Source organism: Chrysemys picta, chromosome 4, assembly GCF_011386835.1.
Source record: "Chrysemys picta bellii isolate R12L10 chromosome 4, ASM1138683v2, whole genome shotgun sequence".
NCBI classification, from domain to species: domain Eukaryota; kingdom Metazoa; phylum Chordata; order Testudines; family Emydidae; genus Chrysemys; species Chrysemys picta.
Genome location: NC_088794.1, coordinates 31570479 through 31594024, shown reverse-complemented (window position 1 = coordinate 31594024; position 23546 = coordinate 31570479). Strand labels below are relative to the sequence as shown.

General features: G+C 47.6%; 1 protein-coding gene across 10 annotated transcripts in view; it reads left to right on the top strand.

The window, feature by feature from the left end:
• The window catches only part of RASSF7 (Ras association domain family member 7), a 126181-nt gene that overhangs the window by 85005 nt on the left and 17630 nt on the right, over positions 1 to 23546 (top strand). For 9 of the 10 annotated variants that reach the window (XM_065591978.1, XM_065591976.1, XM_065591977.1 and 6 more), the window contains one exon: positions 22856 to 23010. In XM_065591978.1, the coding sequence (XP_065448050.1) occupies positions 22856 to 23010 (155 nt within the window). Of the gene's footprint in view, positions 1 to 11521; positions 11635 to 22855; positions 23011 to 23546 lie in introns of those variants that run through there. The other variant, XM_042862147.2, reaches the window with a different exon arrangement.

The window sequence follows — 23546 nt, the reverse complement described above, 5'->3', positions numbered from 1 at the left end:
CTATATGACATGGGGCATAGGAGTGGAAGGAACCCTCCTCCATGTCATCTAGTGTAGTTGCCTTCTGTTGCAGGTCACCCCATCATGTAGGACACCAGCACAACTTGTGTATGTAAGTAATGACCCTGGCAGTTGGAGATTGCTGGAGAGCGAATAAACACTTGTTAATTTTTATAGTGTCTTGTTCTAACTTTGGAAACCAGCGTCTTTTTGAAGTGAAGGACAGATAGGTGTTTTAGTTTCACAGTTGTTTTTAAAGGCCATTATGACCATATAGTCTGACCACCTTTAGAACACCAGCCATAGAATTTCATTCAGTAATTTCCACATCAAGCCTAATTATGGCTTGACTAGAGCATCTCTCTAGAACAGGGGAGGGCAAACGACTGTCTGCAGGCTGGATCCGGCCTGTCGGGGCTTTCAGTCTGGCCTTCGGGATTGCCAGCCCCCTGGTGCAGCAGGGCTAAGGCAGGCTCCCTGCCTGCCCTTGCCCCGTGCCACTCCCGGAAGCGGCTGGCACCACGTCCCTGCGGCCCCTGGGGGAGGTGTGGGGCAGAGGGCTCCTTGCACTGCCCTCACCTGCAGGCACCGCCCCCCACAGCTCCCTGAGGCCAATGGGAGCCTTGGGGGTGGTACCCGCAGGCGAGGGCAGTGCATGGCGGAGCCATCTGCCCCGCCCCACCCCACTCCCAGGAGCCACTGCTGGATATGCTGGCCACTTCCGGGAGCAGCAAGGGCCAGGGCAGGTAGGGAGCCTGCCTTAGCCCCGCTGCGTGCCGCTGCCACCCTGGAGCTGCTCAAGGTAAGCAGCGCCGGGCTGGAGCCTGCACCTGAACCCCTCCTGCACCCCTCACCGCAATCCCCTGCTCTGAGCCCCCTGCCACACCCCTCCTGCATCACAACCCCCTGCCCTGAGCCCCCTTCTGCACCCTGCACCCCGCACCCCTTGCCCTGAGCCCCTTCCTGCACTCTGCACCACCTCCCACACCCCAACCCCCTGCCCTACATTCATGGCCCTGCATACAATTTCCCCACCCAGATGTGGCCCTTGTGCTAAAAAGTTTGCCCACCCCTGCTCTAGAAAGTCATCCAATCACCTAGTGATGGAACAGATTACCAAGGGATGTGGTAAATTCTCCAGTGATGGTTGGACTGTTTTAAAACTTTACATCTAATGGAAGCCTGCATCAGGAGTCTTCCAGCATCTTATGCTAGTTTATGCTTAATTTTTTCCCCATGTGCGTGGTTGAAACCAAAACTCCATCATAAGGTAAAATCACATGACTAGCAGGGTGAAGTGATTTAAAATGAGTTGATTTAAATCACTTGATAGAGAGCTAGATCTCTATCGTGTTGAAGCTTTATTTAAAAAAAAAAAAAAAAACCCAACATGCAAATTTGTGCTTTTGCTACTTTAAATTAAAATTTATAATTAACTAAATTATAACAACATTTTTAATGCCATTGCTGCTAATTCATCTTCTTTGAATTTTACCCTAAAACCCTTGAAAATTAAGCCCCTGACTCTGCAAACACCTAGAGCAGGTACGTAATTCATAGTCAAATGAACGGTGCCATTGAAGTGAGTGGGACTACTCATGCTTAAAGTTAAGCGTGTTGCATAATTGTTTGCGGCATCTGGGGCTAACACTGTTTTTTTCCTTCTTTTAATGGCATAAAATCTTTTAACTTAAAATTGTTTTAAAAAGTGCTTCAGTGTTAACAATTAAAAGCTATTTAGACTTTCAATATGTTAACGATGTTATTGAGCGCACACTATACATAACAGACCAAAATTTTCAAAAATTAAGAGCTTAAAATTAGGTTTCTATCCTCATACGTAGATGGTTCGAAGTGGGATTTTCCAAAGCAGTTAAATTACTTAGGAGCACCCTGACTTCAAACTGCAAACCTTGATGGAGAACTATAGTCTTGTTGGAGCAGTTCTGCTTTTTTGACTTGTGGAAGTTCATTATATATAGAAAGGTGATAGAGGCTGAAAATCGAGCATGGGCTATTTGCTTATTGATTTGTGCGTTTGGGTTTGTGGTGTTAATAAGGCCCTGGACTTTTCTTTATCAGTGAAGATGAGCATTTGAAGTTTGAAACTTTAGTACAAGTTCAGATTTTATATAGAGCTTTTTTCCCTGCTGTCAATTAGGAAACTAATTAAAGAAGCCAGTATAAAACCGCCACATAAGCAATCTAAGACTCTAAAATGGGAAGAAAGAACTACTGTATTAACTTTGTAAATAATCTGATTCAAATTTTAAAAATTAACTTTTAAAAATCTTGTTTTATTAAATAAAAATGATGGATTTGTATCCACCCTGTTGGCTAGCGATAGAAACGCTGCCTTGCCCAGCACTATGCCCTGATGCCTGGCCCACACAAGGAAAATCTTACAAAAAATTCCAAATGTTGCTGACACCAGTTTGGCTTCACCAACTTTAGCAAAGTTGGGAGCCCTAATGTGAATGGGCCCCTGGTGTTTTCAGACTCTTGTCTGTTAGACCCACTTTGAGTAGAGTTAGATGACGACACCATGACAGAACATCGGAGCTCTGTCTACACTAAGGCCATGTCTACACCATTGCTTATGTCGGCAAAACTTGTGTCGCTCAGAGGTTTGGGGGGAAAACACCGTCCAGAGGACATAAGTTATGCCTGCATAAGCAGTAGTATGCACAGCGCTATGTCAGCAGGAGAGCTGTCCCGTTGGCACAGAACAGCTACATGAGCGATCTTACAGCGGCACAGCTGCATCGCTACAGTTGCGAGCTTACAGTGGCACTAGTGTAGACATGGCTTAACACTGAAGAAGTGAGGTTCTTACCCACGAAAGCTTATGCTCCCAGTACTTCTGTTAGTCTCAAAGGTGCCACAGGACCCTCTGTTGCTTTTTATGGCTTAACACTGTTGCTGCTGCCACTAGTAAAGCTGCACCAGTGGTGATTTCTGCATCCAACTTGTAGAGGAGGCCAAAGTGGCCACAGCAGCATGCTCTGAGGAGATGTCTTCGCTGCAGTTAACTCAGGGGAGTGGCACCTAGGTTGCCTAGTATAGGCGTGAGCAGCCACACTGAAAAACTACCCTCAAGTTTTATAGATGTCATGCCCACTCGTGTCTTGCTAGCACTTCTGGAGGCACGTTCTATAGTTTTTTTTGTGCTGCAGTAGGCTGAGTGCTCTGATTCTTTCCCATTTAATTATGGGAGAACTTTGGTCTTCCTGGGCCCAGGGGGTAAATTCTAAAGACCCATGTAGCCATTAACTGGGAGTGAAGAGCAAAGCAGAGGTGGGGGAGGGTGAATTTATCTTTCTGGGAAGGCAATTGAGTAATCCCAATTATTTCTCTGGTGATGCTTCTTTTAAAAAAGGATGTGTGTAATGAGTGAGTGTCTGGGAGGATTAACTGCAAAGAAAGCAGTATAGCTGGGCAAGATAAAGAGGTTTGCTTTGTCTGTGATCTGGTAGCTTTAGAAAGCTAGGTCTATTTGAACTGGTTTGATGTTTCCCAGCAACTGGTAATACCTGTTACTTGGGATGTGGGGAGTGGGCTTTTATCTGTGTGTGTGTGTGTGTGTGTGTGTGTGTGTGTGCGCACCCACACACCCCTTCTGGTTATGGAAATGCTCCTCTCTCTAACAAAGTGCTGAGGTTAGCTCAGGAACATGACATACAGGCGGGGAACCTGGCACAGCTCTTCCTGACTTTTGGGAATCTTTCCATTAAAGCTCATTTGAGATAAGCCCCTTACATGTTTGTGAAAGGATTACTGGATCTTTGTAGCCCAGTTGTTCCACTGTTGGGTTACTAGGGTGGAAGAGAGAAATGGGAGTGGAGGCGTTCTCTGGCCTGTGCTCTGCGGGAGGTCAGAGTTTCCCAAATGCTAGGTCTCAACAAGGTTCTAGCTGGGTTCCCAGGGCCAGGGCCGGCTCCAGGCACCAGCACAGCAAGCAGGTGCTTGGGGCAGCCAACACAAAGGGGTGGCACGCCCGGATCTTCGGCGGCAATTCGGTGGCGGGGTCCCTCTTGGAGGGAAGGACCTGCCGCCAAGTTGCCGCCGAATGAGGTATGCGGCGGTGGTAGAGCTGCCGCCAAAGTGCCGCCGATCGCGGCTTTTTTTTTTTTCTTCTTCCCACCGCTTGGGGTGGCAAAAACACTGCAGCCGGCCCTGTCCAGGGCCAGATTAACTCATCACCAAGCCCTGGCCTAAACCAACATACACTTCACACAACCACAGGAGAGCGAGCGAGCTCCCACCCCACGCTTCCCACTCAGTGGTGGCTCTGATCCCAGGGGCTGAGGCAGTCAGGCCAAAGCCAAATGGGACTGCGACCCCATGTGCCAGGTCACAACGCCCAGAGAGGGGAGCCAGGCCCAGCCCTGCGGGATGAGTGTAGGGCTCGCTCACTCTCCAAACACTCCCCCCTGCACTGAGTGTCAATGAGGATTGTGGTGGAGGGTGCAAATCTGAAATGGTGATTTGCAAAAAAGGACACAATGCAGTTGGTGAGCCACCTTAATAAAAAGTTTGGGACACCCCCCCCCCCCCCCCCCAGACTAGATGATCCTAGTGGTTCCATCTGGCCTTAAAATCTGTGTCTGCAAGTTGTCCGTTGTGATTCTTTACTGGCTCATTTTACAGGGAGGATAATAGGAAGAGCGGGGGGGGAAGGTAATGTTTTTTTTACAGTTGCATTCACTTGACACATTTTCTCCTCCTCCTCCTATATCAGGATATTCTTTGAATTTTACCAAAGGAGTGGGAGGTGTGTGGGTGGGTGGCAGGGTGAGGGGGTGTCGTTTAGTGGGGTATTTTCAAAGTGCATTAACAGGGTTTCGAAAAGTGCAGATGGATGCAGAGTAATTAAAAGGGAGGGGACTGTGGAGTCAGGAGAGCAGAGACATCATTGTCCCAGAGATCAGTGTGGCAACTTCCATGGTTCCTTGTTGAACAGAAATTGTTTGTATTGCCACAGCACCTTGGCACCTCCTGGATTAGGACCCCATTTTGTTACCTGCTGTACAAACACAGGACAACAAGCCCGTCCCTGCCCCAAAGAGCTTACAATCGAAGTTGTCCTCCACATTACCATGTTTGGTGACCTAAAGGATAGAGGGAGGTTTTTTTCTAAAATAAGAGTTCCCTTTTAAAAGTATCCCTTTAAAAGGATTTGCATACTGGGAATCACTTTCAAATAACATGCGAAAACTGAAATTCATCCTTCTGACACCTCACAGGTGTCACACTCATCGCTAATGGCCAGCGCTGTCTTCCAGTGAGAGTAGCCTCCTTTCTCTTACCTGATTCTGAATTTGACACTTGAGGCAACAAATGATCCAGTGCTTTGGGTGCTAGCCTGGGACTCGGACACTTAGGTTGAATTCTCTTCTCTGCCATAGCCGCCTTGTGTGGTCTTGAGCAAGTCACTTAGCTTCTCTGTTCCTCAGTTCCCCATCTGTAAAATGGGGATAATAGCACTGTCTTACCTGCCAGGGGTGTTTGTGGAAAGAGGGTGAGACATTCAGATACTATGGTAAGGGGTCAGGGCCATATAAATACCTTTTAGATAGATGACAAAGTGGTGTCATAAAAATAAGGTTAGGACTTCATTGGTCAAGGCAGAAGGAGAAACTGGGCTGACTGGGGGATAAAGCTGTTAATTTTAACACACTCACACACTCTTCTGAATAAAGTTCTTCCCAAGTCATCTGCCCAGCTAAATAGCTGGATCCACCCAAAGCCCAGGTGCTTTGGTGAGTGAGTTTGTTTTCTGATGCATGCCTGTTTTGATGCATCAGCCCATCAATTCCTTCCCATCCCTCCTGGGATGCACAATAAAGAGGTATGTCCAATTACACCAGGAGGGGTGGGGGAAAGAAAGAGGCTCCCAATGAATGCCTGAGCTGTGGGTATTATGGGGGGATGGACCTCTTTGTGTTCACAAAACAAAACGTTTGCATGGAAATAGCCTGCCTAACCTCTTGAGAATAGCTCCCCCCATGTGCCTCCACCACCATGGAACAAATGCCAGAAGTGTTTCCCTGAAAGGCCACATGAAGGCTCTGAGCTGCTTTGTATTATAAAAGAGGTGTGACTGTGGGGGCTGCTAAGATCTGGGAGGGCTTTGCAGATGGGAGATACTGGCATTTGATTTCCTGCAGAGTCTGGTGGTATAAATTCTGCTAAAACCTCTGTCAAACTTCTCCCAGTGCACCTTGCAAAACAGCTCAGATTGGAATTCCCTGAAAGGGGATACTAGTGAAGTACCAGTGACTCTTCCCATGCCTTCCAGACAATGTTCTGAACAGGGCTAAGGGCTCAGCAGGCCTGGAGGGGTGATTGCTTCTCCCCGCCTCTCCCCCCCCCAAACAAGTAAGACAAACACCAGCTATTTGTGTAGCTCTGTAAAGCACTGTGGTGCTTCACAGATATTTGAGGAAATGGGGAGACGTACCCTGAAGACCTTGGTCTAAGGACCCAGCCCTGCAGTAAGCTCTCTGCAAGCAGATTCCTGCATCAGCTCAGAGCCCCAGTGATTTTTAATGGGGTTCAGTCCAGGTGCAGGGAGCCCTATTGAAGTCAGTGGGGCTCTGTGCATGAAGCTGATTTCAGGTTTCGATGACGGCAGAACATGAGAGACCATGGAGGGATGAGGGTTAAATCCTATTAAACAACAGGTGAATCACATCTGTTCTATCTGGCCTCTTGAGGCTGAGGCAGGTTGAGAGGGGAGGAGTGGAAAGCCAAGTCAAAGGAGTGGGTTTTGAGGAGGGATTTGAAAGATGGGGAGAAGACACCCAGCCCGTAGGAAGGGAGGGGTGGGGATGTTTAGGGAGTAGCGTGAATTTGGTGATTGTGTGTCCCTGGGCACACCCTGGTCACTCTTTCCAATGTATTTGTCCCAGTTTTTTGTACCCCTGATCGCTGTAAACTGCTCACCTGAAGGAGCTGTGTGAGCAGCAGCTGTCCCAATGACACTCTTGATAGGTTGGCTGAGTATACATGCAGGTGGGGGGAACCACTGCCCCCTAAACCAGGCCTCTTGTATGCTGAGCCCCCCAACTCCACCTCCCCAGCCTAAATCCTAAAACAAGGGCTTGCCTGCACACAGTGAATTGGGCAGGGGTGGATTAAGGAGAGGGAGGAGTAGACACAAAAGGATTGAGGCCCATCTTGTTACAAGCTGAGGCTATGCTGAAAAGGCAGTTTGGTGGGCAGATCCTGTTCTGTCAGCAGTTTTTGTGCCTGGGGAAGGGTGTCTTGGGATTTTTGGTAGATGTGTTTGAAGCAGAATGTAAATGTTCCGTACATGGTAAGAGAGCATGCCCACGTCTGTTGGGAATAGATCACGGATTATAACAAAATCGGCAAATGTAGATTGAGGAAGAATGAAGTGGCCTCAGCTGCCCTCTTTCCCCGCCTACTTGTAGGAAGTGAACACGTGCTTAGTAGCTTTGGAGAAGTTTGTGCGATTACTGCTTGAAAGATGTCAACTGTAGAATTGAATAAACTTAACTCATGCAGAAAGCATGTGTCCGTCCCTACTGTTTATCTTTCTCCCACTTCTTTCCCTGTCCCCCCAAAAATCCTCTCCAGTGGCCATGAACCTTGACAGCAGACTAAACCTGTTAGCACAAAGACTGATGGGAAAGATGTCCCAGTGTCCTAATGCAAAACAAATACCCTTGGAGCTGCTGGGATTCCTTCCAGGGTGCTCTCCCTAGATGCCGCTTGGGAGTTTCATCTGTAGGGTTTAGCCTTTGGCTAGTGAGTGTTAGACAAATTCAAAGGCCTCCAAACTCCTCTTGCATTCTTCTCTGTCGCCCATTCTAAACCTCTTGCTGCTGAGAGTGGGATATGGTCTCTGCTGCTCTACCATCCGGGGTACGTCTACACTACAGTCACTATAGTGGTACAGCCACAGTGGTGCAGCTGTGCTGCTGCAGCTCCCTAGTGTAGACACTTCGTACATTGATGTAGTTAATCCACTTCTCCAAGAGGCAGTAGCTAGGTTGATGGAAGAATTCTTCCATCAACCTAGCTGCGTCTACACCGGGGACTAGGTTGACCTAATGATGGGACTCAAGGCGTGAAATTTTTCATAGCTCTGAGCGATGTAGCTAGGAAAATCTCATGTTTCCATGTCGAGCAGGTTGGTCTCTTGTTTGTTGCTGTACTGTGGAAATGTCTTTTGCACTCTCTCCTTCCCTTAATCTCTGATGTTTGGGAGTCCAGGGTGGTAGGTCCACTGCCTGTTGGTGCTGCTGCTTATAGCTTTCTAAAGCAGCAATGGGAAATTGACTCAATTCTTGTCCATTTCAGTGCTGCCTACAGGATTCTGAATAGCATCCCTGAAAATTGAGGGAATTCTGATCTGGGTTTTACAGCTTGGCGCAAAGCTATGAATACCAGCAGAGGTATTGGAACTGCATTTGGAAGGTCACCTTCACAAGCCTAGAAACTTAATATAGTATCTTATAATGAGAGTTTAACATTTGATGTTGACAGTACTTATTTGGGAGAGATTGCTATATGACTTGAGTGCTGGATTTTCTTCAACTCCTGTTACCTGGGAACATTTAAGAACTTCCACTGGATAATAGACAGCTGGAGGCCACAAGTTTAAAAAAAAAAAAAAAGAAATGTCTACAACTGAGGCAGAACTAAAATCAAATGTTACTTCTGAAGTGCATGATAGAAGTTAAGAATATTACACTTGCACCTACTTCCCCTTGCATACTGATTGTAATAAATATTAAAAAAATATCCCATTTTCCTCAGAAAATGTAGCCCAGGAGGCGTTCCAAGATTTGCCTCTTCCAAAGTTTATTGCACAAACATCTACAACTATCAAGTAGGTTGTTTCTTTCAGTGCTACTCCATTGTGGTTCCTGTAACCTTGGATTTCACTGTAATGCTGAATTCATTTTATGTCTTTGGCATTAGCCAACATTCACTTTGAAGATCAAATGCTTTCAGTGCAAAATACAATTCACCATTTTAGACCCAGATAACTCGTAGCTGAGTTTTAAAAGAGCTGGCCAAGAAGCTCTCTGGTCAATTATGTTGATTATCAGTAGCTCTTGGGACACTGGGGAAGTTCCAGAGGACTGGAATGAAGCTAATGTTGTGTCAATATTTTAAAAGGGTAAACAGGATGACACGGGTAATTATAGGCCTATCAGCCTAATATTGATCCTAGACAAAATAATGTAATGGCTGATATAGGAGCTGATTAATTAAGAATTAAAGGAGGGTAGTTAATGCCAGTCAATGTAATTTATGGAAAATAGATCCTGTCGAAATAGCTTGATATTTCTTTTAACAAGGTTAAAATTTTGATTGGTAATAGAATTGATGTAATATACTTAAACATCTGTAAGGCATTTCACTTGGCACCACATGACATTTTGATTAAGAAACTAGAATGATACAAAATTAACATGGCATTCATTAAATGGATTAAAAACTGGCTAACTGACAGGACTCAAAACGTAATTTGTAAATGGGTAGTCATCTCTGAATGGGTACATTTCTAGTGGGGTCCCACAGGGATTGATTCTTGGCTCTCTGCCATTAACATCTATATTAATGACCTGGAAGAAAACATAAAATCATCACTGATCGTTTGCAGATGACACACAGACTGGAAGAGTGGTAAATAATGAAGAGGATGGGTCACAGAGAGAGCAATCCAGATTGCTTCATGATCTGGGTGCACACAAACAATATCAGTTTGAGAGGCAGGTAGACGGGCAGAGCCCTAGTACCCAGGACGAGGCTTTCTTTTTACACCTAGACCATCAGTGAAGGGCCTTGAGGAGAGAGGTGCTTTGGTCAGGGCAGGAGGAAGGGAAAGTGTTTGTGTTAGGTGCTGGATGTTGGCTAGGTTGAGGAGAGGGGAGTCATGGAGGAGACAGGAGAGGAAGGAGAGAGCCTGAGCTTGGGATTGGGAGGTGAGGGATGAATTTTAGAAAGGCCTTTAGAGGGAGAAGCAACAAAAAGAACCAGAGAGCGTTTGGGGGCGAGCCAAGGAGGAGGCAAAGGCAACCCCAGCATTAGGAGGCTGAGCGAGGAGTGGCTTTCAAACTTTTTTTCTGGGGACCCAGTTGAAGAAAATTGTTGATGCCCGCGACCCAATGGAGCTGGGGATGAGGGGTTTAGGGTGTGGGAGGGGCTCAGGGCTGGGCCAGAGGGTTGGGGCGTGGGGGTGAGGACTGCAGGGTAGGGCCGGAATGAGGGGTTCAGGGTGTAGGAGGAGGATCTGGGCTGTGGAAGGGTGTTGGGGTGCAGGAGGGGGTCAGGGCTCTGGGCTGGGAGGTGCGGGCTCTGGGGTGGGGCTGGGATGAGGGGTTTCGGGTGCAGGAAGGGCTTCTGGGTTTGGGGAGGCTCAGGGCTGGGGCACGGGGTTGAGACGCAGACTTACCTCTGGCGGCTCCTGGTCAGCGGCGCAGCCTGCCTGCCCTGGCACTGCAGACTGCACTGCGCCTGAAGCGGCCAGTAGCACATCCGGCTCCTAGGCAGAGGCGCACAAGTGGTTCCACACGTCTCTTGCCCACAGGCACCCCCTCCCCCCCAGCTCTGGCCAATGGGAGTGCGGAGCTGGTGGGGCAGGGGCAGCGCGCGGAGCCCCATGGCCCCCCGTCTAGAAGCCGGACCTGCTGCTGGCAGCTTCCAGGGCACAACATGGTGTCTGAGCAGGTAGCTGGGCAGCACCACCGATGGGACTTTTAACCCGACCAGAGCGACCCAGTGCCTGACGTGCCACGACTCAGAACTTGGTCGCAACCCGCACTTTGAAAAATGCTGTTTTAGAAGAGACGGCAACAGGGATGGGGAAGAGGGTGTTGGAGGAAAGATGGGTTTAGTTTTTGCCATTTTAGTACAAGGAAGTGACGGGATCTCCATGAGGATCTGCCCTCAGCTTGGGCAGAGGGCAGGGCTGGGCAGGTGGGTTTGAGCCTTTGGTGCACAAGTGGTACAAAACCAGGGCAGTGGATGAGGTCACCTGAGGGCGATTGTAGAGAGCACCAATGGAGAAGAGAATCAGGAAGAGAACGGAGAGGGCTTCAAGGAGATGTCAGTGGCTGGTGTAGAAGGCAGAAGAGATGAGGTGTTTGTTTTTTTTTCAAACAACACAATCCCGAAAGGTTTAACTTCTGTCATTAGGGAGACACAGGGGGAGGTCGGTTTGGTCTATTCCCTGTCCATGCTGCCTGCTGGTATTGCTTCCTCACAGAAATATGCCAGGGCAGAGAATCACTGGGCAGGAATGACTTACCTGGGATGGGGGAGGGAGTCTTATGTTAGCCATAAACAGAAGAGAATTGTTAGTCGCTCTGCTTTGTGATTAGCTCTAGTTCAGCTGGTTTTCTTTTTTTATTTCTCCCCCCTCCCCCCCTTGTGCCCTGGGAGGGAGACTGCTGGAGGAATGTGGGTTAATGATTGCCAGAGGCAGTCAGCTGGGTAGGGCTATAGCAAATGGCAATAGGGCTAGACAATTTTTTCTGACATGCACCTTTGCTACCAGGGCATGAAAACAGCTGTGTGTGTCTGGAAGTAGATTGGTACACACAACGCTGTGCCGTCCAGCTTGCTTCCTTGTCGCCTATCGGAGAACGGCAAGTGAGTCTGATTTTTATGCGTTTTTCGATAGCTATGTCTTCCCTGCAAAACAGCGATACCTGTCAGACTGTAAAATCCTGGTGGAGACAAGGCACAGGTAGTTTGTAACGCAGTGTAGTTAGAGGGGGTCAGCTCCAGATGCAGAGTATAGGGCTGACCTTGCCTAGCCACATCAAGGTACATACTGTCGGTGCCTTGACTCAACCTAGATTATACAGTCAGATAGGCACTGCCATGTAACAAGGAACCAGTTTTTGCCGTGAAGACCAAATGTATGAGCTAATCTCCCTCCTCCACCTGACAGCGAGAGGGTGTGTAACAACCAGATGGTCTATTCAGTTGTTAAATGCTTTCCAAGAAATTCTGATGCCTCGAACCTGACATTGCTACAGAACAATCCATTTAGAAAATGTGACATGCAGGCACGGGAAGGATTATAAATGGGTTAAAGGAACACTGTCCACTTGAAATATAGTCAATTTAAAAAATGAGTGAAATGTAGCTTGAGGTATTACACCTGCCCCAAATCCCTATGCCTTTTTGAAGGGAAGAGGGGTTAATGTCATATTTATTTAAATGTTTTTCTCTTCTCCGTCACTGACTCAGAGACTTGCACCAACAGTAAACTGTGAAATGGGCTATTTGATGTATTGCCAAGTGTAGAAGATTCGAGGAAGTATTTTTTCCTCTAATCTTTCAATTGTAGTTTTGTGTGTTATATCAATAGTAGGATAAAAAATATCAATGTGGCGTAAATTGATGCTGTCCCTTTAAAGACAGCAGACCTCCTTGGGGTGGAGGGACTAAGCCAGTCTCTCTACCAGAGTAATGACATAAACTCATAATTTTGTGGACCTTGCTCTCCGTTGCCTTCTGAAGCGATACCAGTAGGCTGATAACGAGGTACTTAGGCACAGTGCAAGCAACGTTGTGGGTTTGGAGGGAGCCCGTCACCAACATCCATCCGAGAAATAATACCATGGGATAGAAGTCCTAGAAGAAGACCCAGACCATATTTGCAGTCTAGCTGATGATATTGTCTTATATGTGAGGGAAATCTATAGTCGCTGAGGTTTCTGTGGGGCACATATTGATCCTTCTCCTTCTCCTTTCCTTCCAAGTCCTGTTCCTCCCACGGAGCTGAGAACTTTAATATTTAGCTTGGGGTTCTCTGGCTGGTGTGTCTTCTCTTACCCTGTTCCATGTCTACCCTCATCTTCCCTCCCCTATCGGCTTACTCTCTTGCTCTGCCCCCCTTCTCTCATCACCTGTACTCTTCCTCCCTCCTGATCGTTTGACTCCTACACTGCCAAGTCTGTTTACTTGGCATCCCTGCCACTCCACTTCCTCCTCTGCCTGAGTCATGCAGAATGGGGCTGGGTGGGGGAAAGCCTGGCATGGGCTGATGGTGCCTTGGGCGGTATTGACAAGTAGTGGCTTTGGTAGCGAGCCCAGGTGGGGATCCAACTCTGAGGGTATGTGTGTGGCGACGTCATTGCAGGGATGATTGGTACAGGTGGATCCGGAGTCACTCATGAGTCAGTGTCTTCTGAAAAACGTTCTTGGGTTCTGCTCTCAATGTGACTAACCCGCTCTGACGAAAGGGTTTTGTGGTGGGCTTGGAAGCAGACGGTACCAGCTGGCGTAGCGTGGCTCTTCCTGGTTACGCTTGTGCATGTGGACGTCTGACTTGGGCAGTGCCTTAGAGGATCTGCAGCTTGGATGCAATTATGGAAGACGCTCTGGGCTGCAGCTGGGGCAGGTGACTCTTTTAGAGCTTTGTTCCTGCAAAGCTGGCCGTGAAGGAAAGGGGACGAACAAGGAGGATACAAGCACAGACTTAGCGCTGCATCCGGACTAACAGGGATGTCTCCTTTATTCTAACAAAGCACGAAGGGGGAAGCAAGAAATGATAAAAGTGCTTCTGGCCCAAAGACTGACTCCAGCTACTATTACAATCTCAGAAACCTATGAGAATGGGGTGAAGTAACCAGAGCCAGTCAGCATAGAGGATTGGTAAATAAAAACTAGCATAAATCTTATTCTCTTGCAGACTTTCCCAGCAGCGGAAATACATATTTATTGTTCTTGTGCCACTGGATTGTTACTAGGGAGAATGGTCTGGCATGAACTTAGTTTCTTGATAATGAGGATGGGAAACGGTACAAACTGAAACAAGTCCTTAGTTGCTGTGAGTCTGACTTTCCTTGGGGTGACTGGCTGAATGCTGTGCTCTGCATTAAGGTTTGAGGCAATGGCTCAGCACTGGGGCTGGAATCGTGTCCGAGGGGTTGCTCTCAGATGCCATAGCCTAAGTGTTGACTGTAAATCCTCCTGAGCAGCGTGACTCAGTAGCTGTGCTTGGGTCATGAGTTTCCATAGGTCCTGCTGAATGAGCTGTGACACCAGTGTATTGACTCTCCTCGCATGGGGAAGAAGGCAGCTGTGATACTAACCGCTCCCTGTGAAACGTTGTGCTTGCCCAGTTCAAAAAATACTGCCCAGTCTTTATCTCTGTGCCTACCAGCTCAAAAATACAGTGCAGTGGCTGTACACGGACCATCTCCGGAGAGAGGAAGCCAATGGGAATTGAAGGTGGTGAGCAACAGGTCCCCCTTCAGAAGGTACTTGGCACCTTTGGGATTGGGCCTTATGGGAGAAAATACATCGTGGAGAGTAGCATTGGCACAGCCGAATTTGCAGGAAACCAGAGTGATGCACATAAGCTGTGGTGTTCTCCCAAATAAGGGCCAGATCCGAAGGCCATTGAAATAAGTGAAAAGGGCTTCCACCAATTGCAGTGAACTTTGATTAAGGCCCTAAGTGTTAGGAAAATAGCTTGTCACTATTGGGTGTCTTATGAGTATTGCATAGCAGTAAGCTTTTTTGTTTTCAATACTTCTGGCCATCTACAGCATTTGTGTCGGGATTGTTTTTAAGGCTTTTTGCATGGAAGAAGGCCTAGAAATGCATTTTTAACCAAAGCTGAGTGTCTGTCACATCTAGTTCCCTCATGCAGCCCTCCTCTCATGCACTCGATCGTTGTATGCAGCACATCTTAATAGAAAGACTGTCCTGTGGACACCTTGCCCTCCTGCTGATTGAATAATAGGCCTGTGGCAACTAAAGCGATGGCTCATGTGGAAAAGCCATGTTAAGAAACTATTTTTAGTTGCCTTTTGTAGAGCTGGAAATGAGAAGGAGCCAGCATCATATGAGCAGCCAGCTCTCCATAGACCCCAGTCTGAGAGCCTCCTGGGTTAAGGCATGAGAGCTCACCACGTCCGTTCTCCAAGGCAACCTAGAGGCCCTCTGAGCAAATGCAGGGAAGACCAGAGCTGATTTTCTAGGGTTTTTAAAAAAGCAAAAGCAGGGTGAGGAAAGTTTTAAGACTCCTCTTTCAGCTCCTGCCTTTGCACATGGTAAAGGGTACAAGCCCAAATATTTAAAATCCTTGGCAGGTCATTTTAAGTCTTAGGATTGTTCCAGGTGCTTGGCTGAGAGGATCCACAATAGCCAATTTATCAAAGATTAGTGAGCATGACGTATACTGCCTACTAGAAAGAAGGTGAAAAACCACAGAAAGCTAGGTAGCTATCAGTCCCCACAGTAGTCTTCATGCTAGCAGATCGTGGTTCTATTGCAGAATGTGCAAAACCAAGACAGAGCTTACCACATAAAGAACCAGTGATCACACACAAACTAGAGTCCATGAGAGAGACGTCAAACCCAAGTAGGCCAACTCTAGACCGTGTTTAAGGTGAAACTGAAATGGAGACGCCTCCCACCTCAGACGAAATGAGTGTGTGAAAGAGACCTCACTTAAAATGAGGAAGAGACTGTATGGCGGGGATAATCAATTATTTTTTGTCCGGGTCCAGATTGTGACGTTGTGCAGTCTATATGGTTTTATAAAAACTTGATAATAAGTCAATATAATGTAACTGAGATAGTTTTAGAGAAAATACGGTAATAAGTGAATGTAACGTAACTGGGATATGCTTCATGCAAAAGGTCTCTTGTAAGGTATCATTACAAAGCTTATAATCTACTGAGTGTGATCATCTGATTTGTATAAATGTACCACTCTTGTATCTAAAACTAGAAATATAAAATGTAACTCTGAGGGCCTATTGTAATTGTGTAAAGTGTGGACCATTAATGATGGTTTGGAATCTTGATGACTCCCATTGTCTGCAGATGGCTGTATTTACCTGTGAGTCTTCCTGTATATGTGTGTGCTGGCAAGTGAGTAATGAAGTCTTGCAGTGACATGTGATCATGTCACCTGAACTGGAATCCATCTTTAACCTGGTGCTTTTCCAGTGAGGGGGGGTGGAAACCCAGAGAGACAAAGAGTTCCTGCCTTATGCAAAAGATATATAAAGGGGGGAAGAGAACAGAGAGTGAGAGAAGCCATCATGAAGAATCCCCTAGCTACCACCTGAGCTGCAACAAGAGCTGTACCAGGGGAAAGAATTGTGCCCAGGCCTGGAAGGTGTCCAGTCTGAGAAAAACTTACCGAAACATCTCTGAGGGTGAGATTATCTGTATTTAGTTTGATTAGACATAGATTTGCGCATTTTATTTTATTTTGCTTGGTGACTTACTTTGTTCTGTCTGTTACTACTTTGAACCACTTAAATCCTACTGTCTGTATTTAATAAAATCACTTTCTATTTAGTAATTTACTCAGAGTATGTATTAATACCTGGGGGAGCAAACAGCTGTGCATATCTCTCTATCAGTGTTATAGAGGGCGAACAATTTATGAGTTTGCCCTGCATAAGCTTTATGCAGGGTAAAACGGATTTATCTGGGTTTAGACCCCATTGGGAGTTGGGCATCTGAGTGCTAAAGACAAGCACACTACTGTGAGCTGTTTTCAGGTAAACTTGCAGCTTTGGGACAAGTGATTCAGACCCTGGGTCTGTGTTGGAGCCAGACGGGAGTGTCTGGCTCAGCAAGACAGGGTGCTGGAGTCCTGAGCTGGCAGGGAAAACAGGAGCAGGGGTAGTCTTGGCGCATCGGGTGGCAGCTCCCAAGGGGGTTTCTGTGATCCAACCCGTCACACAGATTTCTTGGGCAAGGTATAGTCGAGGTCCAGTAGAGACTGCTACTGCAGGAGAGCAGAAAAGGAGGTGGGAAACTGCTTCACAATGAACCAGGTCCTACTTCCATTAAAGTCAGCAGCAAAACTGCCGTTAACTGGGAGGAGAATCTGGGCCTTGAACATGGATGTGGCAGCTGCTGCCAGAAAATCCGAAATGGGACACATCATATGAAACCTTTCTTTTCCACAGCCCCTGTAAAGCCTCCCATGCCCTATGCAGAGACCTAGAGTACTGACACATCTGTCGCTCTATTGGTGTGACCAGATGCACGTGTCCTTGGGTGAGAGCTTGAAGAAACCACCCCTTCAGCAAGGCCATTTCTTTGGACTCAGAGCTGGGTTTGGTTTTAGGGAAGATTGTTTCCCCCCTTCCTTTCATGAATGAACCAAGCTCTGCTAATCCCTCCTCTGCACAGGTGGTCAGGAGTCCTCCATCCCTACCTTCACCCAGGGAGTGATGTATTCAAACAAGCTGCTAAGATGACTAGCAGACTGCTGCCTGAAGGCTGTTCCCACCCTCCTCCATATACTAGCAGTGGCCATAACCTTGTAAATCAAAGCAGCCATGAAAAGGCCCTCTCTCACATTAATCACCCTGGTTACTTCCCTGACCTTTAAAAGGCATCCCCTGAACTAGGGAGGTGGGGTTCATGAGAGGTGGGGGGAAATGCAGATAATGCAAAGAGCTGCTTTGAACTTATGGGCTGTGTGTGCACTACAGACTCCATCCCGGTGAGTGTCGTACGCTGCTCACCCAGTCCCACTCAGCTGGAATTGAAAAGAGATGCCTTGCTGGCTTTGCCAGGATCTAGCATGGTGAGAGTAAAGTCTGCCACTCTTTGCTAAAATCGGTGCTGGACCCTGTCTCTGCCAGGGAGACAACCATTTTCAACGCAGTCAGGGAGCTGTGTTTGGTACCAGTTATCAAACAGGGTAGGACAGGCCTGGAGGAGCCAGCCTTGCAGGAGAAAAAAACAGATTTCCAGCCAGAAATAATTGCCAGAGAAAATTCAGCAGCCACTACCCAGCCAGACACTGGGATGCCATCTTGTTCTGGGTTCTGTGTATGCTGGGCTGGGAAACCGGAACCCCTTTTAAATAGCCTGAACCAATTTCCAGTAGTAACTTGGTCTGTACTCTGGCTGCTGTGGAAGGGGGTTAAATGGAGTTCAGAGACTCTTCTAGGCTAGAGATGAGTCCAAACTATGAAACCCATGTCCAGTCTTGCTAAAAGGTCCTATTTTGATCTGAAAGCAGCAGCTTGTGCCCATCTCTAACTTAGCCCCATCTATGCTGGTCACTCACACCATGATAGAACAGCCGGAATTTATCATCATGGAGTGTTTTCAAACCAGCTGTTTCCAGTCAGCTGTAAATTTTTGGGGAGACAAGGGGGCCTGTAGCAGAACTACTTCACTGTTGTGTATAATGTGACTGTCTCCATGAGTTAGTTCCTCTAGTTGCTTTGACTAACTTAGTTATGTCTGTTTGGTTCCTAGCCCAATGGGGTATTGATCCTGTGGAACTCTTTGCCAGAGGATGTTGTGAAGGCCAAGACTATAGTAGGGTTAAAGAAAGAACTAGATACGTTCATGGAGGATAGGTCCATCAATGGCTATTAGCCAGGATGGGCAGGGATGGTGTCCCTAGCCTCTATTTGCCAGAATCTGGGAATGGGTGACAGGGGATGGATCACTTGATGATTACCTGTTCTGCTCATTCCCTCTAGAACACCTGGCATTGTGACCCAGTATGGCTGTTCTTATGTTCTTCAGTGGGTTCCTAAGGGTTACTGTAATAGAAATTAATAACTTTAAAATGTTCCTTCCTTCCTTCCCTCATCCCATCCTTGCCCAAAACACAAACCAAGTATTTTTCGAAGTGGTGTTTTTGTTTTGTTTTAATTCCACGATCACATACTTCAGCCCTTGCTGGCTTGGGAAAGTATTGAAATCCTGTAGGGAAGAGCTATTCCTGGGGTGGTCCTGGCCACCCAACTAGAGCAGAAGGTTGTGGAATCTCCCTCATCAGCCAGGCTGCCATCACCCTTGGGTAGAGCAGAGAGTTCAGATCATAGGCACCAACTCTGTGGGTGCTCTGGGGCTGAAGCACCCACCGGCAGTTCCATCAGCTCCCCCCCCAGTGCTTCCCGCCCACTGGCAGACCCCGCCAATCAGCACCTCCCGCCCGCTGCGATCAGAGGAGCAAGGACATGGTGTGCTCCGAGGGAGGGGGCGGAACCTGGCAGGAAGAGGCAGGGCGGGGGTGGGACCTTTTGGGAAGAGGTGGAATGGGGGTAGGGCCTGGGGCAGAGCCAGAGTCTAGCACTTCCCCCCCCCCCCCCCCAGCACATTGGAAAGTTGGTGCTTGTGGTTCAGATAGACTTTGGCTAAGTCTCCAAACATTCTGTAGTTCATCCATCACTTGAAGATACATATGCAGTGCATTCTCTTAAACACTCATGCTTCTAGTTACACCTGCCTTTTCCCAGTCTTCTGGCAACAGCTGTGAATAGTTAAGATGTCAGAGTTAGTCACCTAGAGATAGTGCACGTGGGTTCCTAGGTGTAGAGAGAGAGGAATTCAAAGCATTTAGCCAGCCAGTTGAGTTGAACCTGTCTCCCTCAACTTTCTAGGCATCTCCGAGCATTGTGTTCTCTTCCTGGGTGAAGCTCTATTTCTGGAGTTTGCTTTGGCTGACAGCAGGGAACATACCAAGGTGTGGCATTGTGTCCAGCAGAATGGCTTTCTAGTTAGGATTCCAGTGAGTGAGTAGCAGCTCAAGGTGTCCTCACTCAGGATTCTTTTCATAGTTTTGATGTGAAGCTGATTCAGACCATATGAATGTTGTTTGATACGTGGCTCATGTAATCTTTGTCGACTAGTATCGGGTATCTAGTGTGCTTCCTGCCTTGCTTCACCCAGCAAGAACAAGGGCCAAGTGACCTGACATTTTCATATTTCTAAAGCTAAAAGCACAAGCTGGAAAACACTTCAGATCTTTTAAATACACTATAAATAAACCAAAACAAGGTGCAGACCCATTATGTATTTGTTCTGCAGTACCACTGAGGGGAGCCCGTGTCGAGTAGGTCCTGGTGTACCAGGCACTGTACAAACACAGAACAAAGACAGTCACTGTCTTGAGGAGATTGTAATCTAGATATAAGACAAGTGACAACAGGTGGTGACAGACAGACTGGGAGCACAAGGAAACAATGAGGGAAAACGCATTTTGGCTGGCCAATGTAGACTGAGCCAAATCATGCCAGCACTAGCTAAAATGTTTGCAATGAACAACTTACTCAACTCTAACCCCTTTATTCGGCTTCCAAATTGCCTGTGAACAGTGAGTTTTACTGGTGAGTCTGTTAATTGTTCAGTCACTGTATGGGAACAAATTTAACCTACGGGCGGTTGAAAATACCAAGTGATGATTTAGGAAGGATGTGGACAAACTGGAAAAAGTCCAGAGGAGAGCAACAAAAATGACACAAGGCTTAGAAAACCTGGCCTGTGAGGAAAGGTTAGAAAAAACTGGGCAGGTGTAGTCTTGAGAAAAGAAGACTGAGGTGGGAGACCTGAGAACAGTTTTCCAATATCAAGGGCTGTTATAAAGAGGATGGTGATCAGTTTTTCTCCATGTCCTCTGAAGGTAGGACAAGAAGCAATGGGCTTAATCTGCAGCAAGGGAGATTTAGAAAAACTTTCTAACGACAAGGGTAGTTAAGCTCTGGAATAGATTTCCAAGGGAGGCTGGGGAGTCCCCATCATCGGAAGCTTTTAAAAACAAGTTGGACAAACATCTGTCAGGGATGGTCTATCTCAGGGGTCGGCAACCTTTCAGAAGTGCTGTGCCGAGTCTTCATTTATTCACTCTAATTTAAGGTTTCGCGTGCTGGTGAAACATTTTAACGTTTTTAGAAGGTCTCTTTCTATAAGTCTATATTATATAACTAAACTATTGTATGTAAAGTAAACAAGGTTTTCAAAATGTTTAAGAAGCGTCATTTAAAATTAAATGAAAATGCTGCTCTTACGCCACCAGCCTGCTCAGCTCGCTGCCAGCCTGGGGTTCTGTTCACCTAGGCCAGCAGAGGGCTGATCAGGGCCTGCGGCCGGGACCCCAGACCTGGGGGGGGGGGTGTTTCAGGGGTCAGGGCAGAGGACTGGGGGAGGGGGTTCTGGGCAGAAGGCTGGGGCGTTCAGAGATCAGGGCAGAAGGCTGGGTGTGTGTTGGGGTGTGAGGGGTTCAGGGCAGAGGGATGGGGCTGTGGGGGTGCAGGACAGACTGTTGGATGTGTATTTGGGGGGGTTCAGGGCAGAGGGCTGGGGGGTGCAGGGCAGAAGGCTGGGGTGCTCGGCTCGTGGGGGTGCTCCCAGCCCCCTGCCCTGAGCGGCTCATGGCAGGGGGCTGAAAGGGATATGCCCTGTTCCACCCCCTTTCCCCAGGCTCCATCCCTACCTCTCTCTGCGTCCTCTACAGAGCTGTGTGCACGCTGCCGCTCTTCCCCCTTCCCCTCCCCCTCGCTAGGGCCATCAGCTGATTGGCCAGGGACAGAGAGGAGGAGGGGCCGGAAAGCACCACACTCGGGGAAGAAGAGGAGGACGGGGGGGGGGCTTGGCTGCCGCAGAACCAAGCTTCTGCCTCCTGCCCCCGCAGGGGAGAGCGGTGGGCGGGGGGGCTGAGTGGGGCTGGGGGCCGGGACCGTGGCAGGGAGCTGCGTGCCACTCAAAATCAGCTCGCGTGCTGGGTTTGGCACGCGTGCCGTAGGTTGCCAACCCCTGGTCTAGGTTAACTTGGCCATGCCACAGCTCAGGGGGCTGGACTTGATGACTTCTCAAGGTCCCTTCCAGCCCTACATATCTATGATTCTATGTTTTCAAACTCTGTGATTGGTCACCCAAGTTTCATGAAATGGTTTCCGCATTCTGATTGGATGACTCTGTGATCACAAGCTTCCTTTAATCTGTGGGATTGGTGTGAACAAAGCCTTGCCCATTTGAATGTTGGCAAACTATTTATGGCTGCTGTATACACCCGGAGCCTAGTCAGTGCCAAATTATGAACTGTTCAACACAGTTTCTGATCTCAGTCCAGCTCTGTCACACTGGCTGGCAACATGTGGGCATTGTGCCCTACTCATTCCTGTGGTGTCCGAGTGGTCATGAGTTGTTTTAAAACAGGGCACAGAAGTTTAAATGTAGTTCTCCCATGGTTAAAATCCCCATGTAGATAGAGGTTCAAAGAAGAGGCAGGGGGAAGGCAAGGTAACTGTTAGCTGATACATTAAGTACTTTCTGAAGCTGTCTGTGAGTGGAGGATTATGGAGTCATTGTGACTTGCACGTTTATCCCCATTTATTGTTCAGGGTGGATGGTGGCCTGTGAAACTGGCAAGAGAAAGATTTGTGTCTAGTAGAATTTAAAACCTGAGTGTAGCGTATCCCCTGCTTTGACAGTGGCAGTGCTGGCAGCCACAACCAGCTATGAGCAAGCGATTCCAGCCAGGATTAACCTGTGAGTGTCAGGTGAAAAGTGCAAGTTAGTGATATCTGTTGAATGCTGGAACTGCTCCCTGAGACCTGCCCATGTTACTGGCTTTACAATGGGATGAACAAATTCCTCTTGACCTAGGCCCAATCCTGGACTCGAGACATCTTTTGAGACAAACTAATTTCTGGTGGTCTTTACAAGAAGCCAGGGAACAGGGCGAGGGGCAAAGAGCTGAGCTGAGAGTGGCTTCAAGCAGCTGGTTTTAGGTCCAGTAAAGTGTGGGATACCGCTTGCTGCTGTGGGATGATCGCACAGAGATGTTGGCACTAAAGGTGTGTGTTCCCTCTGCCTTTAAAATGTCTTATATTCTTCTAAAGCTCTTTGAAATCAGCTACATCAAATGGTAGCTGGTCTTAGGCTCCCGAAACATGGCTCCATTGGCTAACTCCCATTCTTGTCATTAACAAATTGCCTCTTGGCCGTTTTGACAAATGGGCATTCTGTAGGGGAATCTTGCATGCCTGTTAATTTGATTGTTGTGAAGTGTTTAGGGGCTGGCACATTAGATCAGACAGCACATATGAAATCAAGCACTTGTTTTCTATCCCTACAGGGAAGCCACCTTGCGATGGTCCAGAGAGTCTAATTCCTCTGCAACTTTGGTGATGGAGCTGAAGGTCTGGGTTGATGGTATCCAGCGGGTTGTGTGTGGCGTCTCAGATCAGACCACATGCCAGGAGGTGGTCATAGCATTGGCACGGGCTATTGGTAAGTAATGTATTGAATCACTATGGTGAAGTTTGGTTAATGACCGACATCAGTTTTTATCGCAATACCTGAGAAAGTGCTTCTATACATTCTCAAGTCTTTCCTGTGATGTGGTCAAGGATTATTATCCACTTTGGAGCTGGATGAAACTGAGACATACAGATGAAGTAACTTTCCCCAGGGAGTCTCCCAGTGAGTGGCAGAGATGGGACTAGAACCCAGGAGTCCTGACTCCAGTGCCCTGTTGTCACCAGCAGCCAACTCTGTCTCCTGGTGGATTAGTTCTAGAACTCTATTACATTTCTAACACAAAAGGCTTGACCCAGGTCAGTTCTTCTTTGATAACAGGTTTTAACTTTCAACCTTTTAAAAATTTAAGATCACTAAAATAGTCCTGCTTCCACCTCCTCCCCCTGCCTCAGAACCCACCAATCTCTTCATAATTAAAGTCATGTCCACATCTGCACAGTAATCTCCGGTTGAGGAAGCAGGAGACCTCAGGGCAGCATGAGGCTATCTTTGCCACAGGGAAGGCA